This window comes from Lampris incognitus, chromosome 1, assembly GCF_029633865.1.
Source record: "Lampris incognitus isolate fLamInc1 chromosome 1, fLamInc1.hap2, whole genome shotgun sequence".
In the NCBI taxonomy this organism is placed as follows: domain Eukaryota; kingdom Metazoa; phylum Chordata; class Actinopteri; order Lampriformes; family Lampridae; genus Lampris; species Lampris incognitus.
In genome coordinates, this window is record NC_079211.1 from 95,496,725 (window position 1) to 95,522,003 (window position 25,279).

Consider the following 25,279-nt stretch of genomic DNA (forward strand, 5'->3'; position numbering starts at 1 on the left):
GGAGAGACCGAGTAACGTCACGCTGCGCCGCAACAAAACGACGGAGGCTCGGCGCGGAGAGAACGACAATGTGCCGAGGGCCGCAAATCCAAAACATAGACAACGCTGACTTACAAGTTAGCGATTTTTGCTTCCGTAGAGGCCGACATCTGTCGGATATAACATCTCCTGTGTGTTGTAATGTGTGCTGGTGAAGATAAACGCGTATTACAGCCTCATAGTCTTTTTTTTTTCCTGGACATGACAATAGTTACCAAATGGTGGCGCTGTTCAATAGGAGACGATGACGGCGAAGCTCCATGGCCGCTTTATTACTCCCGTTTATTACTCCTGGGCCGATGCCATATGGCTTCCTGTCTGCTGTGTGACGGCGGAGATAGCTCGGATCAATCAGCGGCGCGCGTGCAACCAGCGGATCCTCTCACGAGGCGGCACAAACGCAGCCACCAGCCACCATTGCACAAACTGTAAAGTGTGTTCTTGGATTCAATCACGCGATCAGATATCCTTAATGGGTCCTTAATGACCTAATGTATTTCAGACAAGATCTGTTAATGTAAACGGTTGCTATTAATTGATATTGAATTCTGCCCTGACGTCATATCAACAGAGAAAAAGAAACATCCTCTGCACAAGAATCCCCTGGCTGAAAGCAATGCATCTTGCAGGTCATTTATTTCTGCAACATTTTGTGTAATTTATCAGTGAGCAAAACTTCAATTCACGTCCCAAGCATGGAGAAAAACGTACGTGCCCTATAAGAACAGATTGGGACGCTGATTAGAGAGCATTACCAAAAAGCAAGAAGAAGAAAAAAACAAAAAAACTACAGCGAGCGTACACTTTCTCCTCAGCATCTTCACACCCCTTTCAAGCCGCAGTCTTCCTCGCTGCTATCATGGTGTCATCCGCACTGAAGAGAAGAAAAAGAAGAGGATACGAACCCGGAGAGTAGGCAGAATCAACCCATGCTTTTATTTACTCCATTGCATATAAAAACATTTTTTTTTCATCAGTTTTGTGTTTTTTTTTTACATAAAGTTGTATGATCTACAGTGCTATCCAATAGACTGCAATTAACAAGGAATCCATTAAAATAACTTTTTAATTGTCTCGTGAAACTTCCAGACAAGTTGGCATTCTAAAGACATAACCCAAAAAATAATTTGTCCTGAAGACTTTTTTAAATTACAGTTTGTGTATTCCTCTCATACAATAAAAAAAATAGAACACATAATGAGAAAAGAACCCTCTGTTTCCATTGGTCCAGGGCTGTTAGAATCTACAGTATGTGTGTCCAAAATAAGAGTCCCCTGCAGAGAGACAATGGTGCCCACCCGCCCCATATTCCACCCCCACTCCCAGTCACTGTAGAAACATCAACCCCCTCGTATCCAGGCAGAAAGATGTGAGCGGTCTGGCATATTATAACGTGAGCGCTGTGAATGGAAGTGTGGGCCAAACATGGCCGGGTAACACACCTGAAGTGTTTCAGCCATAATAAATGCAGCAGTGGCTGAACATGAGGATGTGTCCCTAAGCTATAGCGCTTCATGGGCCGTGGCCACGAAACAACTTGGTATTCCCCTCGAAACGGGCGTTTCACGCATCCATCCCCGTCAAACGGGCGTGGATACTGTTACAATGACTTCACCTAACCTATCTGGCCGGTCCGTTTCACATCTCTGTCCCCCCCGTCTGTCTGCGGCGGTCACAGCGAGGGCCTCGAAATGTGCGAGTTGTTTGGGCCAGGTCCTACAGCTGATGCAGCTCTGACATCCAGCTACAGGCCACACATCCCTCCAGTAGTACATCTTTGACTTGCGGCTTACCTGGATCACTACAAATCCAACATTCACATCAAGAACATCTAAAAATTTGAAGCATCGCCTATTTGATACCAAGCAAAATGCTTTTGGCTGTGAAATTAGAAAAAAAAAGAAAAGAAAAGAAAAAGGCAACGTCTTAAAGCCAGTTCCTCTCCTGACAGGAGGCCATTGTCTAAATATGATCAGGACAGCCCGAGCTGTAAGATACTCAAGTGCAGCAAACGAGGAGAACGAGAAACAAAAAAGAAAAAGAGCCAAATGAACTAACATGCATTGGGTTTAAGGCACAGCCCATGGGCCAAGGAACAGATTCCTCTAAAAAAAACAATTTGGCTTCCCCGTCTCTTCTCGAAGCGGACTCTCAGATAAGCGACACATGGATGGACCATGTTGCACTGAAGGAGCGTGTGCGATACACATTCTCTGCACACGCGGCAAGTCACACTCACACACGCACACATGCGCACTCACGCACACCATCACCAAAAGGGATGATCAGAATCAATCATTTACAACAAACAGCTTCATGGTAACAATAATAACAATAATAATAATGATATAGTATATACAGCACAATAAATATATGTTTGTAAACAGCAATAAAACCAGAAAACTGTATTACAGGTAAGGGCGTTGGGTGAGGATGAAAAAAACAAAAAAACAAAAACAAAAGAACTTGGCACGAAATGAAAGATTAAATAAAAAATCAACAGGATTAAATAAACCATCTGTGATGACACGTATTTCAAAAACAAGCGCTCTTAAAAAAAAGCCATGTTCAGCATTTCAAGTAATTTTCTTTTTACATTTGTTGATTTTTCTATATTTTATGTACATAGAGGGGAAATTAGTTGTGTATGGGAAACCAGCTAGCCTGCACTGCCGTCTATGCTACAGTCAAATATTTACTGTACCACCTTTATATTGCAAAACTGACATGACAAATAGAAAATTACACCAATAAATAAAAGTGTTAGTTGTCATAGCAAGAAAAGTGACCAAAAAAAAATGCGGTAAAAGGAAGAGCCTTTTAGCCGGGGGTTGGAAAAGAGCATTCTTCAAGCATAAATATGCATGAGTGTTTTGGCAACGACACACAACAAAAACAGGAAGTGGTGATATATGAGGATATCAGTGCATTAGAGTGTCTACATATAGGACAGTCTTTCTCAGACGACTACGCAACAGAGCTGATTGTCTTGAGTTCTTGTCTAAAACAAAGAAAGCGATTCTGTCATGTATACGGATGGCAATAAAACAAAAAGTCCTGATTCTTTAAAAAAAACGATTACGTAAAGTCACAACGAACGACGGTTCGACAGCATGACAAGCAGGGAAGTGAATGTGGACACGACCAACAGAGCGCGCTGAAAGTGGTTGTGTGTATGCGTGTGTGTGCTTGTGTCTGCACCCGTGCATGTGTGTGTGCACATGCAAGTGTGAATGCGCGTGTGTGTGCGTATGTGTGTTACAAAATGGGCACCTGCTAGAAATACTAAGTGAAGATAAAAGCTTTCCTTACATTGGTATAAAAATTCCCTACTAACTTTTAACGTCATTACCATCTCTGTACACTCGCAGCACTACCCGAACGTCTAACAAAAGGTGCATTTCATATCAACTACAGAGCATTGCATTGTCTCAGGATGTGTTCAAAAGAACTGCAGGCAACAATAATAAAACTTAAAGGCTTCATCCATCAGTTAGATATGATCTCATTGAAAGTAAAGCATGAGCTGACAGGTTTCAATCTGTTCTTCAGTGAAAATCCCTCACTCAACTTAGTATAAAATAACTCAATTCAGTTTATAGGAATAACCAAGTATGAGTACAATGGTGTGGGGATAGTCATATAAATGCTATGTGATATAGGTAAGAGCAAGTGCAAACACCTTAGTACACTCCTAATACAATCCAGCTGTGACGACACCGCTTGAAACATTGAAAATATGTGACGGGTTTCTCTCCGATGGTGTCTAATGATTTCCAAATGGTTCCAAAAGTTGCTTTTCTCATCTCTTTAACAAAAAAACCAAAACAAAAAAAAAAACAAAAAAAAGCTTAGGATAGCAAAAGTAAAATCTAGAAAATATCTCCATCTGACATACAGTACAATACAAAAATTAAAGAGGTCTAAGACAGCATCGTGGCTGTAAGATCTGAGCCTCGTCTCGGTCAGGTTTTCAAGGAAGACTTCCACATCAGAGACGTGTCTCAAAAGGTCCCATCATGCATTGCTCCCCCAGTGTGCTGCGGCTTTCATCTCTCCCGGCCCGTCAGATTCTCATCTGAACCAACAGCTCAACGCTTCACATCATTCGCTGCAGGGAGGAAAGACATAACCAAGACACAGATTCGCCTTGAACACAACGATAGCCACCTCTGTTAAAATGGGCACTTGATAAAACACGGAAACACTGCTAAACTTCAGGCAAGGCTGAGGAGGAGGGAGAAGGGACGCGGGCATACGGCGCAAACAGCTTCCTGTAGAATCTGACCTGCTCATTTACGCCCTAACTGAACGTACAAAGAGGAAAAACAACTACTAGACACCACTGCAATACAAACAGGAATGGAAAAGAGTTTTCCTGAGTGTAAAAAAACTTGTAGAAGTGCCAGTGGCCGTGTCTGGGGGGGGGGGGGGGACAAAAATAAAAAACAAAACAAAACAAAAAACATGACCAGTTCAGATGAGAAGGGGGGGGGGGGCAATGGTCAAGCTGGAGTGCGGCGCACACTTTGGAACCATAAACATAGATGTATAAAAAACACAGACTCCACAAAACCCCAAAAAATATTCTATAAATAATCATTTGTCATTACTAAGAGAAACAGTTAATCAGTTGCTGTCCATACACTGCTATGTATCGGCAGATTTCGCTCTCTCCTCGTCCTCCTCGTCGTCCTCCGCACCCTCCTCTACCTCCTCCTCTTCTACAACACAGGGCTGCGAGCAGGGTGTTTCCCCCTCATCTACTGCCTCTTCCTCTTCCCCCACCTGTTCGTCCAAAGGGATCTCTGTCGACTCAGAGTCCTGTGTACAGAGTGTTTTAGAGTCACTACAGCTGTTCTCCTCCTCCTCCTCCTCCTCCGGCTGGCTGCCGCTGTCCTTTTCCGTGTCACGACTCCCCGTCCTCTTCCAGGGTGAGCTCAAACTGGAACTTGTCCCCTCCAGGGGGCCGACTGCCGTCCTCTGGCTCGTCCAGGGCAGGAGAGGGGCTCTGGGGGATGGTGCTCTGGTACCACTCCCTGTTGTCCTCCAACGTATCCAGGATGTCCTGGGCATCTGGGTGGACAAGGTCTGCCCATGTCTCCCATAGAGGATGAACGATGTAGTCTATGAAACCCACCTACAGGTACGGTGGGGAGAAAAGGGATTAGTGATAATGATATATACGTGCGTCGATATGCATATGTGTGCTTTTGTCCATGTGAGCAAGTCATTTGCATGCGTGTGCGCGTTTTCGTCTTGACTTTTACCTGGCTCTTCTCTACCGAGGCGTTGTGTTTGTCACACATGGGGCTGATCTCCATTCCTCTCTCCCTCTCTCTGTCACCCTGGCTGAAGAACTCTTCCATGATGCGGTCCGTCCACTGTCGGTACAACTGGAGAGGCTTGGTCGGGTTGCTCAGGTCCGCACAGTGCACCATGTTCTGCAGAACCTGAAGAGACAAGACAAAACAAAACGCTACAATATAAACCTAAAATACAGCCCCCAGCATAGCTATAATATCCCGCTATGAAAGACAGCTATGAAAGAAAGTCATTTTCAGGAGGAGGAATGAAAAGCAAAAAAAAAAAAAAAATGTCAGTATCTTAAGCATATAGAAAGTTTGCTGGGGTTTATTTTGCGGCGGCGTGCAGCTGGAGTCTGACCTGTATTCTGTCAGAGTAGTTGTCCAGCAGCAGGACACCGGAGCTGGTCACCTTCTTAGTCTCTACCATCGTCTTCAGATCCGCCAGTAGATTCATGTGCTTTGACATGTCAGTTGCTAGGACCTTGGGAGCACAGGTCAGGACAAACCATCACAATAAAGGCTATTGCCCCATAGGAGGTAAACGAGTCGAAACAAACGAAAGCATGACTGTAATTCCTGCTCTCATTGCATCACGGAATATCAAACATTCTGATTCATTATCGCCTCTGATACTTTCCCTGTTGCACAAGCTCGCTCTAGTTCAAACAATTGACGCAAAGCCTTAAACCGTTTGTGTCATTTGCAGATACATGTAGGTCACAAAGACTGTGAGCACTCACAATGTCGATGACCATCTTGCGCAGTGATTGTCTTTGTTTTTTGGTCAAGTTCTGGAAGATGTCACAGTTTTCCTCCTGTAGGAGCTTGAAACCCACTGCCAGGTGGTGGTTTTCCAATACCGAAGAGTCGTTGTACATCAGGGCTAGCTCGGAGTCTGGACGGAGGACAAACACTTGTATTAGCATTGACTGTAATTCAGGATTTTCAGGCTCACAGATAAAACAGCAGGCTTCAGAAGTGTCACGTAACAGCCAGACATAAATAAAACTTGGTGATTTCAGGACAATTCCGAGACCCTTTTCAGAGAAAATGTCCGTGCCATCAGTCACATTTTTGCCATGGAATAAGGTGCTTATTATAAGCCCGTTGTGCGCTAGTCTCCAAACCTTACATACGCTGAATAGATGTATCCAAATCTATCCCTTCCTCAAGGAGAGGTGGGGAAAAAGACAGAACCAGCATGTTTTTTCAGCGAGTGGTTTCTCCACTCTGGGTCATTTGAAGGTCCTCTGGGCTGTATTTAGTTTTCCCATTAATATGCATTAGTCTTGCCCACAGCAGAGCTGAGCAGGGAGGCGAAAGGGGATCCTGCTCTGTGGCTGACAGAAGATCAGTTTGGTGGTTCCTAACTAGGATGACTCACACTGCCTTTACTGCAGGGAATCCCCGTTTGGGCTTATGGGTGGGGGGTGGGGGGTGGCACAATCCTTTGTGTAAATGAGTGGAAACTTTTGGAGGAAAAACATCTTTCCTTTTCTGAAACAGTTTCCCTAATACTCTTCAAAATGGCCAATATAAGGCTATGGTCTACATGTTTGTATTGAGTGTGTTTCCACAAGAGGGTTTCTGCAAGAGTCCTTTTCCTTAGACCTCAGAGGATTAAGTTGACTCTATTGACCGCTCTACTCAGGTTCGGAAGAACAGCACCCAAGCTGCTATGGATTAAATGTCACAGGGTTTAAACCCATGTACTCCGGTTTAAGGATGGTCTCCTTAAAGGAATAGTTTGGAATTTTCTAGTCATTTCAAAAAATGTACCGTCGTTTTTATTTCTAAATGTCCTCTTAGTCATGCCAAGGCAAGGCAAGGTGACTCTCGCCAGAAATCACTTGTAGGCTGTTACAAGAAGTAGCGTGGGGGGAAATGACTGTAACAGATGGTAAGGTTTTAAAAGGCCCCTCGAACTCACAACGATAGATTGCAATAGCATCATGTTAGGTTTGGCTGAAATGTGGAGTTTTTGTTTTTTTGTTGCCCTGAATGAGGATTGTGTACTTGCCCCCCTCTAATTACATTAAACTCTAGATGGCAAGCTGGAGTTGCGCATCCAGTGTGAAGAAACGGATGGATGACTGTGAAAATGAAACCTACCTATGTACGACATGAGCATACATAAAAAAAAAAAAATCCAAACTATTCCTTTAAGCACAAGGTAAACCTGATTTTCTAGAAAGTGTGGCCAACACTGCCTACTTTATATTAGAGGGAACAGTGGGTGTTTAACGGGTGGGTGGACTTGGCCCTGCAGAAACCTGAGCCTGAACGGTGAATGATCCATTATACAGGAAAAGGGCACTATTGAGGACACTATTGATCTCCCTTTTGAACTCCAGGGGCTCGAGCTCGCCAATCAAAGCCGGCACATGTGGGTGTTTACTGTATGTGAACGTCTGTGCTGTCTATGTGCATATGTCCTGATTTAGCAACTCTACAAGCACGGATTTAAGTGCGCTACATATCTGGATAATGATGATGAGCCCGAGTGTAAATCTGTGAGGCATAGTTGTCAATGTGTGAACATTTTGCAATCTGTACATCACACAGTGTGTGTGTGTATACGCATGTGTGTGATTGTGTGTGTGTGTGTGTGTGTGTGTGTGTGTGTGTGTGTGTGTGTGTGTGTGTGTGTGTGTTTTAGCAGACATATGCTCATCATGCACGCTCAATGGACTGCTGAGCCACTGACGTAGCTGTGAAATCTGGGCTGTATTTAGACTCACTGGTGTTGATGAGAAACTGGTTGGAGACTCCCGGATGGTCCACGTCGTGAATTGCACTGGCAAAGATGGCAGCAAGGATCTCTAAGTCTGTGAAAACAGCCTGGAATAAAGGATCAAGCACACAGGGGAGAACGAAAGAAGGCAATGGTGAGAGAATCAAACGGCAGGAAGAAAATATCCACACAACTAAGCCACTGGCTGGGCTTTGAGCTGGAGGGTGTGCGTGCGTGTGCATCTGCATTTGATTTTGCATGTGCACGTGTGCCTCACCTCAAGGGCAGGGGTGGATAGCAGCACATGAGTGGACTGGGTGACGTCAGCAGCATGGATGTTGTTGTGGTAGGCCACATCGCCATGGTAATGATCTTCTAATGTCATCAGGTAGGTTATAAAGGTGTCAAGTGGAATTTTGAAAGTTTTTAATAAGTCTCTCTCCTAGGGGGCAGGGGGAAAAAACAGGTTTAGAAAATCAAATCAATTTCAGGATAGGATAAACAGTGCCACCGTAGTAGATGGTTGAACAATAGAAACAGTAAATGACAGTAAATAATAGGGATTACAACAACGGCGACAACAACACAGAATGAAATGCGAAGAAATTCCAGGGAAATGGTTGACGCTCATTACCTGGAATATTGTGTACATCATCACCGTCAACGGGCGATTCCCAGAGAACTCTGTGATTTTGAATACGTTAAGGCCCCATTTATTCACGTCCTCCAACTCCTGATAAGGGAACAAGAGACCTTATGACACAAGTGAACTACTTTCTTCTGTTTAATTCAAAGAAAAAGAATCATTCTCTTCCTCCTTTGGTTCTTCCTAGCCAACTGCCATTGCCAACATCCCTCATTTGGCAGTTACATCTAGCATTAACCATCTTTCCCTGACACACCCACACACACACACACACACACACACACACACACACACACACACACACACACATACACACCTTAGCAAGTTCATCCTCGGTCTCAGTCTTGACTCCAAAGCGGGGGATGTTGGAGTTGGTGAGGCTGGAGGAGTGCTGCAATTTCTTCACCCCGCTGATCTGAGACATGGGCTTGTTCTTCTTCTCCTTCTCCTTCTGGCTCTGAGGGGACGGCATCTCCACTTCATGCTGCTTGTCTGTGGCATCGCATGAAAACGACAGCAAAAAAAAAAAGAGGAAAAAAAAAGGGGGGGGGATTGATCAAGTCCTTCGTCATCATCGAGGAGGGACTAGCTGACTATTCACAACAGATTTTTTTAAAATAAATGTCTGTCAAAAAGCAATTATTTATAGATTTTTGCTGTAATCTAAATGAAATGCGGGCTGAGACGGATATGGCGAGACATCTCAGTGGTGACTGTTGAATAACAGCTCGAACACATGTAGATACTACGACGCTGGTGTTCAGGCTTTGCAGCGTGTGGATTCAGTCTGTACAGGCAAATGTTTGATTCCAGGCCAGTGAATGTATTTTCCTCTGAGCTTAACTCACCCAGGAAGGTGCTGGAGATGAACTCCGACACCTGGTTCCCCGAGCGGCTCATCTCTGATAGGTGAGTCAGCTCTCTGTTCAACATCCTCTTGAACTAAAACACACACAGAGGGAGAGAGACAGAGGGATTAGACACTGATGATGTACCACAAAGGACACAGAATCACAGTTATAATCTTTAACTTTTTCATACCATTTATATAAGGGTGGTCAGCATAGTCTTATGCTGGAGTTATTTACATACAGTCTCTTGGTATTTAAGAGTCCACATGACCCTTTATGAACTGATAATACTGAAATACTGGGGAGGGTTTTTGCAAGAAACTGCAAATAGAATTCACAAGTAAAAAAAAAAACCAAAACCTGATATTGTTAAGGTATGATAGGCATGATATATTTTCTCTAAAATGTTTTATATTTGGAAAAATGGCACGGCCTGTAACTCGTTTGGGGAGAGGGCGACCAAAATTGGCATTCATGCGAATCTTTCTCTTATCCAAACGACCACATCTTAAATGCAGCTTGTGAAAACTTCCAACGCAATGTATTGGAAGTCACGGGGCCTCCAGCAGACTTGTTTTTAGCACAACACAGGAAGTACTTTCTCGAATTCCACCGGCGCCACAGAACCGTGTCAGCATGTACCACACACGCACGCACGCACGCACGCACGCACACACACACAGACACACACACACACACACACACACACACACACACACACACACACACACACACACACACACACACACAGACTCTGGTTCAGATGTCTTTTGCTGAGAATATCACACTGTAAGTAACCAATTTTCCCAATTTCTTTCACCTGCTTTTAGCTCGCCTATCCCCTCACCGCCTGTGTCGTTTTCCCTTCTCCCTCTCTGCGTCATTCCTGGACCTGATTGCCGTGGCAGACCCACATTTAGCTCCAGCCTTTGATTTGATGGCAAAACTGACTGACGTGGGCAAGAATGCTTGAAACCAGATTCACCAGAGCGATTATGAAACACGGGAATTACAAAACCGACAGCAAAAGAAAAACGTCCTCGGGCATCCGGGCGGCGCAGCGGTCTAGACCGTTACCTACCAACACGGGGTCGCCAGTTCGAATCCCCGTGTTACCTCCGGCTTGGTCGGGCATCCCTACAGACACAGTTGGCCGTGTCTGCGGGTGGGAAGCCGGATGTGGGTATGTGTCCTGGTTGCTTCACTAGCGCCTCCTCTGGTCAGTCGGGGCACCTGTTCAAGGGGGGGGGACTGGGGGGAATAGCGTGACCCGCCTACGTGCTACGTCCCCCTGGAGAAACTCCTCACTGTCAGGTAAAACGAAGCGGCTGGTGACTCCACATGTATGGGAGGAGGCATGTGGTAGTCTGCAGCCCTCCCCGGATTGGCAGAGGGGCTGGAGCAGCAACCAGGACAGCTCGCAAGAGTGGGGTAATTGGCCGGCTACAACTGGGAAGGAAAAAGGGGGGAAACACCCCCCCCCTGCCAAAAAAAGAAAAACGTCCTCAACAAAGGCACTACATAGTCTTGAATGCTGCAGGCCTTTGTCCAAATGAATAATGTATGCTGATTAACTGATCATATCGATCAATATTGATCACTTAAAATGGACCATTATAACACTACACAATGCGCACGGCAGAGACGTGTACAGATTTGCTTCTGACACATCCCGGCGTGCCTTGCTAACATGGAGGTGTCTGAGGGGCAAGGAAACGTCTGCGCTTGCCAGGTAAGTTATGTTTACAAACGAGAGCAAATAAAGCCAATAAATAAGAGCTCCGGCATAACCTCTGGGCAGAATGCCTCACATTCCACCACATCTTGACAAAAGCAGGGACAAACACTGCAGCGGCTCCCAACCGTTTCCGGTTGTCGGGATGTGAAACGTATCTACTAACCCGGGCAAACAGCTAACTATTGAGGCTCAGGCAAACTGGAGCAGCAAGACCACCTCGGGATCTGCTGACCTAAGAAGACCGCCGCGAGGGTGATGGAGGCGTCTTGTCGCATAATGTGTGATACTCTAAATGCCACGGACCAAACATGACAACGTGAAGTCATCGTTATAGCAATTTGCAGGTTTACTAATGCAGTGAACATATCTCTGGCTTCACACTGAACCCAACGAGGAACCTGGGTACACATGGTGCCCCTTAGACGTGGTGCGACCATCTTTAACCCGCTGCAAAACACACAAAAAAACTCAGTACAAACAGCGTCGCCTCTCCCAGTCACACCTTCTCGATTAGAGCGATACAAGACGGAGAAATGTCACACACAGGATATGCACTCCGTGACAGACGCGCCGGCAATCTATATGGATGTAGTTTATTTCATTTCTTCAATTCGGGATCATACGCATACATGTGTGCAGTTGTGCATTGAGCATAAACCCCAGGCGCAGACTAGTTTTGATGGTCACAGATTACATCAGGCCTTTGTGTCTGTGCTTTTGGTTGTGGCATTTTCACATTAGAGCAGAAGATACCATCGGCGATTGAAATGAAAGCTACATACAGCCTAAAGCTTACCTTTATGTATCCCCAGGAAACAGTGAGAAGATAATTGGCTTCAGGCATTTTGAAAAACCAGCGAAAACAGATTCAGAAAAGGAGCAGAACAGGTACATGGGCTGAAAAGAGAGTTCGCGCGATGGAGCGCCAGAGAGCCAACGAAACGGAAACCCAGACCGCGGCTCTAGCCAATAAAAGATCTCAACCTGAGGAGCCGCCGAGAGCTCGTTTCAATGTAAATTTGTTGCATGGAGTCCGTGAATGAGGCGTCATGTTCCTGTACTGTACATATCCAGACAAAGGAGCCCATAGTCCCGGATACAGAGAGGCAGGAGAAGGTGTATGGCTTCCCAAAGATCCGATGAGAGCATATCGTGACCGTGCGCACACACACACACACACACACACACACACACACTCTCTTGAGATACACACTTACTTACACACACATGCGCTCACATACAGAGACACACTGCTGGGGTCGTGAATAATTGATGATGGTGCGGATGCTTGGTTCGTGCCAAAGCACCAGGACAGCAAGATTTTTCTGTCAACAGCTCCCAAACAAGGCTGGCTGGCTGCCTGCTTCTACGTCTGACAGAGGCTCCCATGTGAAGAGCACAGGTTGCTTCCCTCACAGTGTTGCACAACACCAGCAAATCAGGGCCCAGATAGTGATCTCATCCTCATCTCTCATTGGCTTGGTTTGAAACGGTGTTGAGGTCACCCGCTGTATGATTGGCTGGGATTTAAGTCAGCGGAAATTCTTCCGAGGAATTATTTCCTTTCTGTTCTTTCCCTTAAACCCTGCCGCATGTTGGCCAAGGTGATTCTAAGTGTGAGTGTGTGTGTGTGTGTGTGTGTGTGTGTGTGTGTATTTGCGTCAGTGTGGGTTTGTGGTGGTGTCTGTAGGCATGAGTGCACATAGCAACGTACATAACCGGGTTTACCACACGATTTGAGGTGTTCATTTATATCTTTGTTTTTTTATCCTATTATAGTTTATATTATATATTGTATTATTTATATTGTATTTTATATTTATATATTAAATATTTACATTTATTTTATATTTTATTACATTATATGAGTGTGTTCGTGTTATGTCAGTATTAGATGCAAAATATTAATCTAATCTCTACATGTGCTGCTCTGTCTGGAATCGATACTCTCAGCTATTACACACACACACACACACACAAACACACATGCACGTAACAGTGTGTGTGTGTGTGTGTGTGAGTGAGTAAGCGATGTCTGACCATATGTGATGCAAGAAGAGGTTACCTCATCTCTCGTCATACAATAGTCACAAACTGAGGTCAACTTTCCCTGGAGTGATATTCAGAGACACACGGGACGGTAACAACATGATGTGCAATATGTGAAAAAACCATTAAACTCGCAAGATGGCAAGTCACAAGAGAGTCACCTCACAAGACAAAGTACCGTTGGTCAATACACCAAGGTCGGCGTCTGTGCTTACGTGCTTGTGAGGAGTTTCACAGGCACACGTGTGGTTAGCCACTGATTTAAAAAAAAAAAAAACTTGATTGACATAATTAAGCTTGGGGTTAGAATAACTCAAATAGGATTATCTCAGCAGTGGCAATGATAACGACCTCAAGAATACCACGCTTATCCTGAAATAACTATCGAAGAACAAAAAACACCGTATGACTGTGCAAGTACAAATGTGAATACTTCACGCATACGCTTCACATCTCTAAGATAATAAGCAGACTTTTAGTTTAGTTTCCTTTTAGTTAGTTAATTCAATTTAGTTTCATTTTAGCTTATCGTCTGCAGTTGATTAGAGTAAAAAAGACTCAAGTATGTAAGAATGAACCTGTGTTTAGGATTTGGGGGGGGGGTTGGAGAGGTGGGTAAAAGCCCTCTTGCTCTGTCTCATACTGTGTGTGAGTATGTGCATGTGTGTGTGAGTATGTTTGCACGTTTGTGTGTGTGTGTGTGTGCGTGCGTGATGGACCAGTGGTTATGTGGATTGAACAGGGACCAAACCTGCCTCTGCTTACTTTACACCTCACCTCTACTGGCAGCCCTGGCACTGCAAGTAATTTACAGCTAGGCTGGAGCAGATGCGACCAGTGGCCAGCACAGATCCAGCATCTTCAACTGGTTCTGAGCCAAGACGGCCAGCACCGGCTCAGCACACAAACACATGCACACACCCACACTCTCAAGCAAACATACTTATGCACACGTGCACGCACACACTCACACACACAATACTCACAGTAGAAACACATATACAACACAACAACAACATATACTACACACACAACCAAAACCCACCCTAATTACCACATATGCAACACACAAACACAGACACACAGCTTATTGATAGTTCAACGAAGAGGTGTGACAAACACTATGGGGTAAAAATTGGAAAGTGTCACACCAAGCTTACCTGTGACATGTGTGTAATTTGTTTTTAGGTGGGGTGACCCAAAATATCCATTTCCTGCTGTATATAGCCCACTACTCAATGGATCCTCGCCCTGTTGCAAATGTTGGCTTTCCCCACATCTATTCTGGTGGCAGGCACCACCGCTCTCCAGTACACAGGCTAGGAGAGTGGAGCCACAAATCTAATTTCAGCTACCCAATTCAATGAGCGGACCCAGAACCGTAGGAACGTGCGGTTCATTGATGATTTAAAAGTGAGCTGACTTCGTGCACCGACAGGGATGCGTGTTTCCTATAGGGCCCGATAATTCCTGGTGAAGGGTGGCGGTGCCGGGCTACACAAATAAACATCAGCAGCGACGATATTAAATTCACGTATTCAAGTAACAGACAAGAGGACAAGTAAGGCAATACGCTATCGCTTTCTCCGTTAGAACAGAGCAGGGACATTGTTTAGAGAATCGGGCGACTAACTTTCTAATTTGGGGACATGCTTAAAAAAAACATTTGGAAAAGTTAGGTGACGATTTTTAAATTTTTTTTTCAATTTTATCTCTTTAATCCAATTGCTGGCTCTTTCTACTGTGATGAGTGGGACTAGAACATTGCTAACAAAGTGCGGAGAATATAGACAGGATATTATGGCTGCCTGTGAGGCTCGGTCTATAGAGAGATGTAGAGACTCTGTATTTCATTGTGTGTGCTCTATGTGAGTGTGTGTGTGTGTTGCTGGAGAGAGACAGCGGGCTGGCTGGGCCTGTGCCTGTTGCCATGACAACAAGTGACAGCTGTGCCGGTGAGTGATGGCGAGACGCCGCTTGCAAATTTTTTAGTTTAAAGATGCTTTCACATCCAGATGAGGCAGACTTTCGTTCCGTTAATTACACCTGAATTGGTCGCAGCATGGCCGGTGTGTGTCTGATTGTGTTATTCCTTTGTCTATCCGTGTCCCTGCCTCTGCTCCTCTCTCTCTGTTAGTCCATCCCCCCAACGTGACATCATGGTGTGTGACATCACCAGAGCCCCGAGCTGATCAGCATACAGAGCGCCAAGGCAGCCCCCCACCCCCCCAAACACACACACACACACACACACTGGAGGGGACTGAGCATGCTCACAGCACAGTCCCCTGCCTGCATGACGATGCTTCTGCTATCACTAACACATATAGACAATACAACACAAACACATCAGTGTGCGCTTTCACAGCCGGAGAGCAGAAAAGCTCTAGAGTGCATATAACATAAGCCATGTCCCATCCAGATTGATTGATCCTATTGTTTATGAAGAAGAGAATGGCACTGCCACTCAGCTCTCTACGCTATTGTAGCCATGAAGGGGAAATAAACACCTTGCAACAATTAATTGGAAGATGCTGGGTTGCAAATATGAAGATGTTTGAGGAAGAATATTGAGTGGTAGAGCAAGGAAAGAAGTAGGCTGGAGACCAAGCAGCTGGCCTACTATTTAGCAACTAGAAGACGCCACATTTCTTCTAAACAGGAAGATCCAATCCCTTGCAAAGATCTATGATATATGATGGAAATGGCAGCACCCGGTGCTTGGTTGCGGTGCTGAATGGAAAAGCGCTGATGAATATCGTTCTGTTACGGTAAATGACATCAGAAAAAGAAGAAATTCCCTAGCCAATCATTTCCTAAGGACTTATTTTGCAATGAGCAGCATGTCTCCGCTGATGATTGCCTTCATTCATGACTCATATATTATATATTTGCCTAACGTTTGTTAATATCTAACATGGGTCCCGCATAGACTGACACAGTATCACCTGAGGGACTGTTCAGTACCAGGTACTTTATAACTTTTGTACACAATGCTTCAACATAAATACTCTGGTAAAGCACACTCAGTAAAAACATTATATCTCATTCAATTAAAATGGACTTACAACTACTCTCTCTGGGTCCAGGCCCCCTTAACATCAACCATAAAAAAGCATCATATTGCATTCTGGGTAGAAGTACCTGAACACATCTCCAGATACCTTTCATGCAGACCATTTTGTTGGATCAGAAGTTAGGACCCATTCAGTATTGAAACACTGTCACAGTGAATTGGCAGGAGCGGAGGCACAAAAGTGAGTATGATTTCTATTATTCTTACCTTGTTGGAGGCCATCTCACTGACTGAGTGTCTGGTCTGAAGCGTCTCCAGCTGGTCCAGGCACCAGTCAAGCTCCTCCAGGGTCTCAGTGGCCAGTTTCTGGTAGGCCTCCTCTGCAGGGGCAAGACAGGAGGGCAAGGGGTCAGTAAGAGCCCGCTTCAGAGGGCTAGTGGATGGTCCAGGCCCGGGGTCTCCCACCCCACATACAGTTAAGCTGGGATACCCCGAGTGGACACATGGGTGACTCTTCATACTGGACAGAAGGGGCCAGTTGTGAGGCCTGAGAGTGGGGCCCAGTAGTCCCGTGTCCTAACCCCACAGACGAGCACTCACGGGCAGGCTGTGTCAAACCCCACTCATTCCTCTGGAAGAGAGAGGGACCTTCAATAGTCCGCAAGTTCAAATCCTGGGTTTCCTCTCTGAAAACAACGACACTTTCACAACAGTCAGAAACAATTCCGGCGAAAAACAGCCGCTGTTGAGGAATGGCAAACACAGCCACTCTAAATCAGGTCTGAGTGTCCATCTGAACGATACAGGGACGATAAGCTGCTAAATAATTCTGTGTGAAAACCACGGCAGAGGTTATACAGAGGTATCTCCCTGGCTTCAGAGGTGAAAAGAACCAAAAGCAAGACACGGACAATCCACATAGACAGACTGACTCACCACCTCCCGTGGACAAATCACATTCAAACAGTTCTTTAGCAGTAAAGGTGCCTAAGGTTTAGTCTATAGTCCATAAGAGCAGTGTAATTCCAGTCATGTAGCAAGATGAACAGCAGTCTGCTTAGCGGGCCCATGTCTTCCATAGGAGGAGGGGGCGGGGGTAAGAGAATCCAGTGAGATGCTCAAAAGCCGCCGGGTTTCATCTCAACACTGTCCACAACAGAGCAAAGACAAGATCGTCCACAGCATCCCAACATGGCTAGCGGATACAAAGGCATCTTACACACACACACACACACACACACACACACACACACACACACACACATTCACATGCAGCCGTGTCCGCACACCCACACACCCACTCGCATCCACACGAGACGGCTTGCTAACCATAACACATCATCATTGTGTCTCCTCAGCCTCCACTGCTTTTAAAAAAATGTCCATGCTACCCAGAAACGTGATGGTGTAATCCAGTGTTGTGTGTGTCAGTTGTAGAGTGCTTCCTGTAGATGCCCTGTGTGTGTGTGTGTGTGTGTGTGTGTGTGTGTGCGCGCGCGCGCGCGCGTGTGCATGTGTGTGTGTGTATAGGGGGTGGGCTGCTGTTGCTTCGGCGTCCCTGGTAGCCAAACGTGCTGCTTTCCCGGAGCTGTACCTAAAGCCTGAGAGGACTGCACTGTGGATGGGGAAGGGACAGTGGTGAAACATGGACCGGAGCCATGGAGGATCGGATTTGGAGTAAGTGAGTTCCCCCACCTTGTACTGGCTTACATGCATTTTACTGTATGTTCCGCATGCAAACACAAAAGACAGAGAGGTAGCCGAAGAAAGAGAGGAGGGGTGAAAAGGACGGGGGTCAAAACAAGACGCAAGTCAGACCGAGGGTTGAGGTATTTGTAGTGTGACCGCACGGGTGAAATAATTAGTGATAAACGCACTACGGAAATACTTTCTTTAGCGGTGTTTCCTGTTCTTTTTTCAATTATAAATCAAAGACATCTCTCAAAGTCAATCTACATGGGGGGGGGGGGGAGCCACCTTGTCAGAAGCCGATTAATATCGATGTCTTGATGATGAATTTGGGAGAGCAAGGGCTTTTAGTGCCATGTGATCTGTGAGAGGGATGACTTTGGCTGTAATTCAAATACAAAGAGAAAACAAATACCAACACAAAAAGACATCGATTTTTAGCCCTTTGGAGTATTTGGCGTTTATAAGTCATTCGTGCTTGGCACTTTAGGAAACTAAAACTAAGCTACACAGAACTTTTAGTATGTTTTTATTTGGGAAGACAACGGCCCACGTTTTAAACCGTGAGAAATGTGAAATCTGATTTTTTTTCTGTGTAAATCCTCAAACGTCAGACTGTTTACCAGAGTATTTACAGAATTGAGGGATGAGCTTTTAATTATGTGTTGGGATTCGTGTGCCCCAATTTAGGTAATGTCTTCCACGCGGGGCTTGTGGTGTACATAAGGACTAGAGCTCTGAATGGGCATGACCACCTTAAGAGACTCTGTTATCACCATTCTCTACAACGACCCCGTGCTCACTAGGGTGTCTTCGAGACTATAAAATATCTCCTCTTTCATCCGCCTATTAAGTTTCTTTCCTCTCCGACACACTTTTTTCCTCCCTCCAGTGGTCACTGAACATCCTCCCGCCCTCCCTCCTTTGTCTCCTTTCCAACCCCCTCCCCTCCTCTCTCCGTCTACCACCCTTCCTTTCCCTCAGTCACCCTTTCACTCTCCGAGTCTGTCTCTCCCTGGTGTGGTGTCAGTGGCTGGGGTGCTACTCTCTCTGACAGCAACTGCACTGACGTCAATGACATTCTTCTCATGCTTAGTGCGACATCAGACACCAGCGCTCAGAGAGGCCACTCTACTGCACAGACGCAAGGCTGCAACCAAGCCACGGACCGGAACAGCGCGCTACTGAAGTAGGGCTGGGAGGAAGGGGGAAACGAGAGAGAGGGAGGGAGAGGGGGGAGCAGGGGGGTAGGAGAGGAAGAAAGAACAGGATCGACCAATGAAGAGAAAAACAGACAGAGAGAGAGAGAGAGGAAGGGAGAGGATGCACCACAGAGGACTAACGTGATCCGAAAGCTCGATCCAAAGCTTTATGATTACAACGACCCTTCGTGTGCGGTTACGTTTTTGGGGTCTTTAATATTCGTCCTATAGGCTGAGTATCACATTGTAAGATAGTGCCCCACGACCACGTCCTATTTCATTATCCAGGTTCATTTAATAAAATTAAATCTTTGCAAGGGAACCCCCCCCCTCCACAGATATACTATACTGTATATATCACATGCAAATTCAACACTTAAAGCACAAAGTGCCAAGGCTTAGGTGACAGAGCTTTTGCCATTTAAGCTGCCAATCAGTGGAAAGAAGAGAAGAGAAGAAACAGCGATACTTTGACACTGTATTCTTACAATGAACTGTCTTCTGCATTTAACCCATCCTATTGTACAGCAGCAGTTGGCAGCCAAAGCGCCCAGGGACCAACTCCAGTTCTTCTTTCCATTGCCTTGCTCAGGGGCACAGGCAGGAGTATTAACCCTTAACATGCATGTCTTTTTTGATGGTGGGAGGAAACCGGAGCGCCCGGAGGAAACCCACGCAGACACGGGGACAACATGCAAACTCCACACAGAAAGGACCTGGGACGGTCTGGGGTTCGAACCCAGGACCTTCTTGCTGTGAGGCAACAGTGCTGACCACTGGGCCACTGTGCTGCCCTACAAAGAGCTCTCCCATCTTGCAGTATAGACCAGAAACGTTCCTATCACCCTACAAAAATTCTCTGAAAACCTTTTCAGAAATGCTTTTCACCGCAAAGCCGGTCCCTGCATTTAGACGCTAAACACTGTGCTTTCTCAATATGTTAATTTCTTTGTTCCGTATTCTTTAGTGTTTACATTCCATCTGTTGTTTTATGTCCCAGTGAAAAATGTAATAACAATATTATAACAATATTTGGACCCTGAGTAGAATAGATGATCAACTACTGTTATTAATTACTTGCCACCTTGAAAAAAAAATGGTAAAAAAAAATACTGGTCTATAAAGAGCTTACCCTTGGTAATTTGGATTATGAATGTGGCTTAATTAGCATGTCCGTCTCATCTCAATGACACAGCATCCGCTCTCCTCTGCAGTGGGTCAAAGGTCACTGGAGTCTATTCTATTCTTAGGTCATTTGAAAATCACGTTCTTTATCTAATCAATACATCAATGGCAGATGACCGGAAAACACAATGATGGGTGTGAGTCAGAGAGAGAATGGAAAAGGTTTGAAATAAAAACATTAAACAGGAGACCTAAATGCACACCTCCAATTCTCCAGTCATCTCTCACCGACTGATTTAGAACAACTATTAATTACATTGCCTTTATTGTCTCTCTCAGCAGGTCTGCACAGTGGCCACCTCAGCAAGCCTCTGCATTACGAGTAGTCAATACAATCACCCCCATGACTCATTCCTGCTGCCAGTTTATATGGCTTGACCCACTATGGCTGTGTACCATGAATTCTAAATATAGTGCTGGGTCATCAATTCCTCATACACCAAGAGGTTATGTAGCTTTGCTATGTAAACGTACAGCTGTATGTGAAGCTTTTACATGGGGGAAGTCGGCGGCAAATCATTTTTCAAGGCTTCTCCATGTTCATTGTACTTTATTGTGCAGAAATTCTGTGCTCAGCAACTGTGTGTGTGTGTTTGTGTGTGTCTCTGTGTGTGTTTGAGACACATCCCACTAAAGCAAGGAAGACAGTCATGTTATTCAGAAGTAACAGGAGGTGAATATGATCTGACCTCCTAGCAGCAATGGAAGCTAAGTTTCAGCCATTCATGCAGAAGACAAGAGGAAGTGACTGTCAAGGGCAAGTCTATTCTGGTCACCAGAGAGTGCGCCTGTGTCGTGTCCTCTTCACAGCCAAAATGGGTCAGGCAGGCTGGGATCTGGCATATGCAGAGGAAATAACCTGGCCAGTGGCTGTGCCATCTTATCTGGTGAATGGCTCAAATGTGACCATATACAGTAGTAGGATAGCAAGCCATGATTTACAGGCCTATTTTAACGGAACATATGTTAATGGCGGCGTCAAGCCCTGCTCTGATGGACACACCTGATGCCCGTTACTAGGGATCAATTATGCGGGTTTCATGTTTCGGCTTCGAGCCAAGTCGTAACAGTAGTCTGCTGGCAATAAAGAAAGCGTTGACTTGTCGCTGTAAGAGAACCCTTTCAGGGGCAATGAAGACTTTTTTTTTTTAGCTCAGGTTCAACAATCCATCCTTCAATCCATTATCTTAGTCCAATTCAGGGTCATGAGTGGGTGGAGTTTCTCTTAGTAAGCATTGGGTAGAAGGCAGGGAGACACCCTAGACAGGTCACCAGTCCACACACACAGTAATTCACACACACCATTCACACCTATAGACAATTTACGGACTTCAATTCACCCAACAAGCATGTCTTTGAACGTGGAAGGAAACCAGAATACCCAGAGGAAACTCATGTAAACACAGGAAGAACGCACAAACTCCACCCAGACAGGCTGGAAATGAACCCAGCACCCTCTCGCTACGAGGCAGCAGTGCCAACCACTTAGCCACCATCCTGCCTATTTAAGAAAGAGAAATGCATACTGAGTAACAAAAGCTGTGCCGCGACTGTAGCCTGACCTGTTTAAATACAGTGTCTCATCGGATGCTAATATATGAAGGTCTGCCGGGTCAGTGACACTCAGAATATGAAACAGATATAAGGATGACAAGAATCAAATATGAACAACTGCTCCCAAGGTCCTTCTTATCCCTGTCAAAACATCTGGGACACCAAGAACATTTTACATTTGCAGGCACTGCCATTTAGCTGTCACATGTGAGCCACACGTACTGTAAAGTGTGCCACATCAGTTTTGATCAGTTTTGTTTTTTTTTTTAACTTGGGGATGCTGGTCCTGTGGCTTGGGTCCTGGGCTGTTCCGGTGGTGTCTGGATACTGCTTGGCATCCTCCTCATCATATTCTTCATAAATTTTATAATTCCATTATAATTCTGTTATCCTCTTTCAATGTTGTATTCTGTAAATTGTGCAAACACAACATCCGTTGCACATTGTCCGTCTTGGGAGAGAGAGTCCTCCTCTGTTGCTCTCCCTGAGGTTTCTACCTATTTCTCTCCCTGTTAAAGGTTTTTTTAGGGAGTTGTTTTTTATCCGATGCGAGGGTTTAAGGACAGGATGTTGTGTTGCTGTAAAGCCCACTGAGGCAAATTTGTAATTTGTGACATTGGGCTATACAAATTAAATTGACTTGACTTTTGAGGGAATTTGAAGTAATACACACCATTGACAGATTAATGGACTGACTGCTTGGCTGACATGTGCAGTCGCATACAGTGCATCTGGAAAGTATTCACACGCCTTCACTTTCCCCACATTTTTTTATGTTACAGCCTTATTCCAAAATGGATTAAATTCCTTTTTTTCCTCATCAATCTACACACAATACCCCATAAAAACAAAGTGAAAAAGGTTTTGCAGAAATTTTTGCAAATTTATTAAAAATAAAAAACTGAAATATTGCATGTACATAAGTATTCACACCCTTTACTCAGTACTTGGTTGAGGCACCCTTGACAGCGATTACAGCCTCAAGTCTTCTTGGGTATGAAGCTACAAGCTCGGCACACCTACATTTGGGGTATTTGGGGACATTCACAGACTTGTCCCGAAGCCCCTCCTTTGTTGTCTTGGCTGTGTGCTTAGGGTCGTTGTCATGTTGAAAGGTAAACCTTCGCCCCAGTCTGAGGTCCTGAGCAGGTTTTCATCAAGGATCTCTCTGTACTTTACTCCATTCATCTTTCCCTCGATCCTGACTAGTCTCCCAGTTCCTGCCGCTGAAGAACATCCCCACAGCATGATGCTGCCACCACCATGCTCCACTGTAGGGATGGTATTAGCAAAGTGATGAGAGGTGCCTGGTTTCCTCCAGACGTGACGTTTGGCATTCAGGCCAAAGAGTTCAATCTTGGTTTCATCAGACCAGAGAATCTTGTTTCTCATGGTCTGAGAGTCCTTTAGGTGCTTTCTGGCAAACTCCAAGCGGGCTGTCATGTGCCTTTTACTGAGCAGAGGCTTCCGTCTGGCCACTCTACCATAAAGGCCTGATTAGTGGAGTGCTGCAGAGATGGTTGTCCTTCTGGAAGGTTCTCCCATCTCCACAGAGGAACGCTGGAGCTCTGTCAGAGTGACCATCGGGTTCTTGGTCACCTCCCTGACCAAGGCCCTTCTCCCCCGATTGCTCGGTTTGGCTGGGCGGCCAGCTCTAGGAAGAGTCCTGGTGGATCCAAACTTCTTCCATTTACGAATGATGGAGACCACTGTGCTCTTCGGGACCTTCAAAGCTGTAGATATTTTTTTGTACCCTTCCCCAGATCTGTGCCTCGATACAATCCTGTCTTGGAGGTCCACAGACAATTCCTTTGACTTCATGGCTTGGTTTCTGCTCTGACATGCACTGTCAACAGTGGGACCTTATATAGACAGGTGTGTGCCTTTCCAAATCATGTCCAATCAATTGAATTTACTACAAGTGGACTCCAATCAAGATGCAGAAACATCTCAAGGATGATCAGTGGAAACAGGATGAACCTGAGCTCAATTTTGAGTGTCATAGCAAAGGCTGTGAATACTTATGTACATGCAATATTTCAGTTTTTTATTTTTAATAAATTTGCAAAAATTTCTACAAAACCTTTTTCACTTTGTCATTATGGGGTATTGTGTGTAGATTGATGAGAAAAAAAAGGAACTTAATCCATTTTGGAATAAGGCTGTAACATAACAAAATGTGGGGAAAGTGAAGGGGTGTGATTACTTTCCGGATGCACTGTATCTAGTGGCAGAACATGCAAAACAAAAGGTGATGTTTGACAATCAGACTCTGTTCACACATGATGCATGACTAGTCATCGCTCCATACCAGGTAACCAACACCATCTATGTATAGCAGGCTTTCTACAGGGGGACTGACGACTTCACTGTCTTGTTCATGCAAGCACAGTACGACCACAAAGTGACATACCTAAGTCAGCCCCGCAGCAAATAGCAATACAATTGCTGATGGGATAACAACAATTTATCCACTATTATCACCAGCCTAACCACTTCTATCTAGCTCTAATGTTTTGTACATTCTCTTGAATACCACTGGGCCGGCTCCAGTGAACCGTATCTCTGCAAAATACATCAGCCATATTCCTATTCTGATGGTGTTCCACATCATGGTCCTGTTCTTTGGCTCCCCCCAAAGGACAGATGTGCATGTTTCTGTACCATATCACAACCATGCTGGCATCTTCTGAAATCCACGATAAAAAACCCCCGCTTAAATCCCTCAGTTAGGCATCGTTTTTTTTCTTTTTTCAATTTTCCCCCCTTTTCTCCCAAATTGATGGACTGGTGGCCTGTCCAGGGTGTCTTCCCGCCTGTCGCCCAATGACTGCTGGGATAGGCTCCAGCATCCTGTGACCCCAGTTGGGATAAGCGGCTTGGATAATGGATCGATGGATGCATCTGGCCAATTACCCCGCTCCTTTTGAGCCACTTCAGTCGCTGCTCCACCCCGTCTCTGCTGATCCGGGGGGCGCCCCAACCAACCAGAGGAAGCGCTAGTGCAGTGACCAGGACAAATACCCACATCTGACTTCCCACCTGCAGACACGGCCAATTGTGTCTGTAGGGACGCCCAACAAAGCCAGAGGTAACATGGGGATTCGACCCATGGATCCCGTGTTGGTAGGCAACGGAATAGACCGCTACGTTACCCGGACGCCCTAGACAATTAGGCATCTTTTAATTTTGAATTTTAGGTGAATATATTTAAAAATACTGATGATGATAAAACTAATAATGATACTAAAATTACTAACACAGATA

The 25,279-nt window shown here is 45.2% G+C and overlaps 1 protein-coding gene across 1 annotated transcript in view; it reads right to left on the minus strand.

Annotated features, from left to right (window-relative positions):
- Positions 1 to 4,458: 4,458 nt before the first annotated feature.
- pde4d (phosphodiesterase 4D, cAMP-specific) overlaps positions 4,459 to 25,279 on the minus strand; it is a 164,305-nt gene continuing 143,484 nt past the window's right edge. Inside the window, 11 exon segments of the mRNA XM_056280694.1 lie at positions 4,459 to 4,950; positions 4,952 to 5,179; positions 5,310 to 5,492; positions 5,707 to 5,829; positions 6,089 to 6,243; positions 8,090 to 8,189; positions 8,360 to 8,524; positions 8,717 to 8,815; positions 9,045 to 9,220; positions 9,577 to 9,670; positions 16,650 to 16,762. Coding sequence (XP_056136669.1) covers positions 4,690 to 4,950; positions 4,952 to 5,179; positions 5,310 to 5,492; positions 5,707 to 5,829; positions 6,089 to 6,243; positions 8,090 to 8,189; positions 8,360 to 8,524; positions 8,717 to 8,815; positions 9,045 to 9,220; positions 9,577 to 9,670; positions 16,650 to 16,762 — 1,697 coding nt within the window. The 3' untranslated portion in view covers positions 4,459 to 4,689.